At 45.7% G+C, this 3855-nt stretch overlaps 1 protein-coding gene across 1 annotated transcript; it reads right to left on the bottom strand.

The window, feature by feature from the left end:
• Window positions 1-990: 990 nt before the first annotated feature.
• LOC112290976 (putative F-box protein At3g20705) lies at window positions 991-3601 on the bottom strand. The gene is made up of 3 exons (XM_024537876.3): window positions 3321-3601; window positions 2863-3031; window positions 991-2467 (listed from the first exon to the last, which is right to left on the bottom strand). The coding sequence occupies exon 3, from the start codon at window positions 2465-2467 to the stop codon at window positions 1256-1258; it is 1212 nt and encodes a 403-aa protein (XP_024393644.1). The 5' UTR covers window positions 2863-3031; window positions 3321-3601; the 3' UTR covers window positions 991-1255.
• Between the last annotated feature and the right edge of the window lie 254 nt (window positions 3602-3855).

The following is a 3855-nucleotide window of genomic DNA, read 5'->3' as shown; positions in this document are numbered from 1 at the left end:
AAAATTAACACATTAAATATTGCCACACTGATGCCAAAGGAACTATTTAACATTGATGTTCATATAGTTTATGACTTCAATCAACGAAAATGTTGTATTGCTTTCAAATCTGTGTATAAATCTCATTAATTTTTTCACTCGCCTGATGCAAACGACGCCAGTACAGAAAAATTGGACAGAAAAGGAAAATGAGAGGTGGGACAAGAGGGGAAGAGAAAAAAGAGAAAAATCTGAACTCTAACGTAAAATGTTCCTACTCGCCACCTGAAAATTGACTCCGTCTGCTTGTTCAATGTTTGTTATCCACTTAAATAATAGAATAACACTGTGAGTGATGATTGTCTTCCAACAGAAGCCAGCTGCAATCTTGAATCTTGATCCTTGCAAGTCAGAGTAATAGTGCACTTGGTACCAATGACAGCACCAACAATTATTCTGCAGCAAAAGGATCATCCAGTGATGCAAACTCTCCCTCCAAAAGCGACTGGTTAGTTGAGATCTTGATATGTACGTAAAGCTTAGTCATTCATTGCCCATCTGGACCGAAAACTTATGTTGCAGGAAAAATAACAAAAAGAACCAAAAATAAAACAAGAGAATAGAAAGAAATGGAGAGGAAACGAACAAGGAAACAGCAAAAAGCCCAATAACGTCACCAGTAGAACCTACCGTTAATCATAATACGGTGTTAGTAATAGGTTTTCAATAAAATCCTTGTACAAGGCTATGCAGGAAACGTCCAACTGATAAGCGTCCATCTTAATAGTCAACTCATTTGAATCATTCACGGGGACAGTTAGGACACAGATTGGAAGTCTTCATGAACCAGCGACCTCCAACATTCACTTACTCGACAGTTCCAACAAGGGCTCACCAGCTATCGTTCAATTCTGTCATGCAGGTCTACAGTTTCAAATATGTCACCAAGTCCTCCCAATCAGTGAATCTGCCACGCATGCGAAAATTTTATCCAGACATGCAAAATTGATAGGCAATGAAGCATAGCATGGAATCATTCTGCACACAAACTGCAGTGACCCACTCTGTACACAAATTTATACAATATAGAATACATATGGGCAGGTTCAGGGGTTTTTTTAGCGAACACCCTCTGCCATTGCAAGGACCTTGGTACGATCCAAGAACGGCGTCTCTTCCACAATTAATTTACACCATTAGAGAGTCTCGGTATTAGTGATGGCTGAAGCTGCCAGTCTAATTTTCATGACGGGAGATCATGTGCGGAAGAAATAGATCACACAGACCCCAAGCTCGGGCGAAATGGGGAGCTCGAGAGAAGAAGCTCACATTCACGGCCTTTGGATTCGTCATGAGGGAACACAGGCACCTGCTCCCACTTGTTCAAGGACAACCTGTACATGGCAGAGCACCACTGCTTTCCAGCGCATCCCGTAACACAGATGTAATTGCCGTCCACTGTGCATGCGATCACTCTCTTGCCGATTCTGTGATACATATCATTTGGGAGCTGCGAGAGCTTCACCCACTTCGTTGATTTTAGGTCATATTCGAAGAGGTAGACGCAGTCATCGGTGGTCTCAGTAACCCGATTGTGCTCGGCTACCGCGAGAATCCGATCATGACTTCCAATTACATGCGGTGTGCGAGATCCATAAGGTATATTGTAACACACAGTTGACCATTTCCGAGAACCAAGGTCAAAAGCAACGAGGATGTCCCAGATTCCATGTTTTTTATCCCGTGCAAGACAGTACAAACTATTGTTACAGAGGGCGCCTTCTTGGCTATGGAGCTCAAGATTGACCGGGATGTCTCCAACAGTTTCCCATGCTTTCGAAGATGAGTCGTATATTTCGGTGTTTCGGTAACCAGGGGAACCTGGTTTGAAGTGGCGATTTCCGGCCAAGACCAATTTGTAGCCTCCAGTTCGCTTGTTAATCGCCATAGCCGTTACGTCAGGCTCCGCCCATTGTTTTATAGTGAGAGGCAACTCTCGGAGGCAGCGCGTGACGGGATTGCAAACCACGAGATTCTCTGTGCTGTCAAAGTCTCCAATGCACAGAAGTCCCCCGGAGCCAACCACGAGGTACTTGGGGTGGCGAGCATCAAGGCACGTAAGAGGGGGCAGACGAAGCCACCGGCAGGACGCGGTGTCATAAGCAGACCATGAATCAGAGTTCCATCCCTCGTCTTCTGCGTCGATTGCGGCATCTTTGCAGAAAAGAACTGGGAGGCATGCTCCCCATTGATTCGGAGCCGAGGCCCTAATTTGACGAAAGTAGGAGCAGTGCGGCAAGGAATTCCACCGTTTGCAGACAGTGCGTAGCCGGAAGAGATTCGGGAAGGGAAGGAAGGCGAGTACGCGCTCTAGAAGCTCCGTAGGCAAGGAAGACCACAACACCGGCAATAATTCTTCGCCTGCTTCGTGTATAGGATTTCGAGGATTACAACATGTACCTTGATGCTGGTGTGTAGACTCCATCATCTGCAATCACAACACGCAGATTTGTGTTCAGAGCCAGTTTATGTACAGAATGTCCAGCACTAATCAGTCTGTACAGTCGCGAATACTAACCAATTGCACCAAAGAGCCATTCAGCTTGTTTATGATGGCAATTGCTACCATCGAATCCTAGGTTTGAAACTGTGATGAAAACATCGCAGTATGTATCCTTTCAGCTCCCCATTTTCATACTAATACAGGTAACCTCAGCTCTAAAATTGCTGGTAGAGAATCTGCGCCTGTGCAGATTCTCACACATAATGCCACATATGCGAAAGAAGAAAGAAGTAAAAGAATTGTAGTGGATAGGACACTATGACTTAAGAATCTCGGCCAGACGCGCATTTCAGCGAGCAAGGGAGGAGATCACAACTTACTTGAGCAAAGCAGAGAGTATCTATCGCAGAAGCTCCAAATCAAAACCGGATGATCCTCGAACTGGATTTCTTGAAGCGTTCACAAAGCAGAAATCTTCTATGCGCCTCCAGACTAACTCGCAACAACTCACCAACACTCGCAACCGAACTCGCGCCACTCACTCACAGGCTGTCGAGAACAAAAACCACCTCGGAATCCTTCAACAAATACTACTAAAAACCTCTTCGAATCCCATTCTGTCCAAAGAACACGTCAAACGGACGCAATAAACCTCCCGATGGTTCCACCGGACTCAAACACCAACACAGATCAAACAATAACCCGGTTCATCCCAGAACAAGCATCACTGATCCATCAGATAAAAAGCGACTACGGTGCGCTCTTGACAAACCTAAAGAAAACCACGAAGAAAAAAATACACAAGCGAAAAATGTAATCTGTCCGAAAGGTCACCGACTTGATCCGAAACGTGTGCTTCGGTTCGGACTTCGGATCCCGCAACACACACGGCTACAGACGAAGCCACCTCTGGTACAGCAGCACACCACCTTCTTGACACTTGTAGCTTGAAATTCCGTAATGGTGTCTTATTATTCTCCTTGCCCAGTCAGTAATAGTCATGCCTATCCGATCCGGTGACGCAGCATTCACTCCGTGTAGATGAAAAAACACAAAAATCATTTCCCTCCGGAAGAGCTTGCTTATCCCTGTTCACTTCCCCGCAAGCTCAAATCGCCATGCACAGTAGTCTAGTCAGGGAAGAAGGGGGAGAGAGAGACGAAGCCCAACGCTCACCACGGTCACCACCCCCCCCCCCACGCCCGCTAGCAACGCCTATTCCCGTAAATTGCCGACGACTGGTTCCCACGGACAAAAGCTCCCTGCCATGGCAGCATTTGGTCTACGTGGACGGCATCCTTATCCTTCGGGTATTAATCTTCTAAAATTTGAAGAAGCAATAAATTAGAAAGTAGTCTATGTTAATGCAAATG

The sequence above is a fragment of the Physcomitrium patens genome, chromosome 1 (assembly GCF_059467195.1).
Source record: "Physcomitrium patens ecotype Gransden chromosome 1, ASM5946719v1, whole genome shotgun sequence".
Taxonomy (NCBI): Eukaryota; Viridiplantae; Streptophyta; class Bryopsida; order Funariales; family Funariaceae; genus Physcomitrium; species Physcomitrium patens.
Note: the sequence above shows the minus strand (reverse complement) of the source record. Positions and strands in the feature narration are given on the sequence as shown.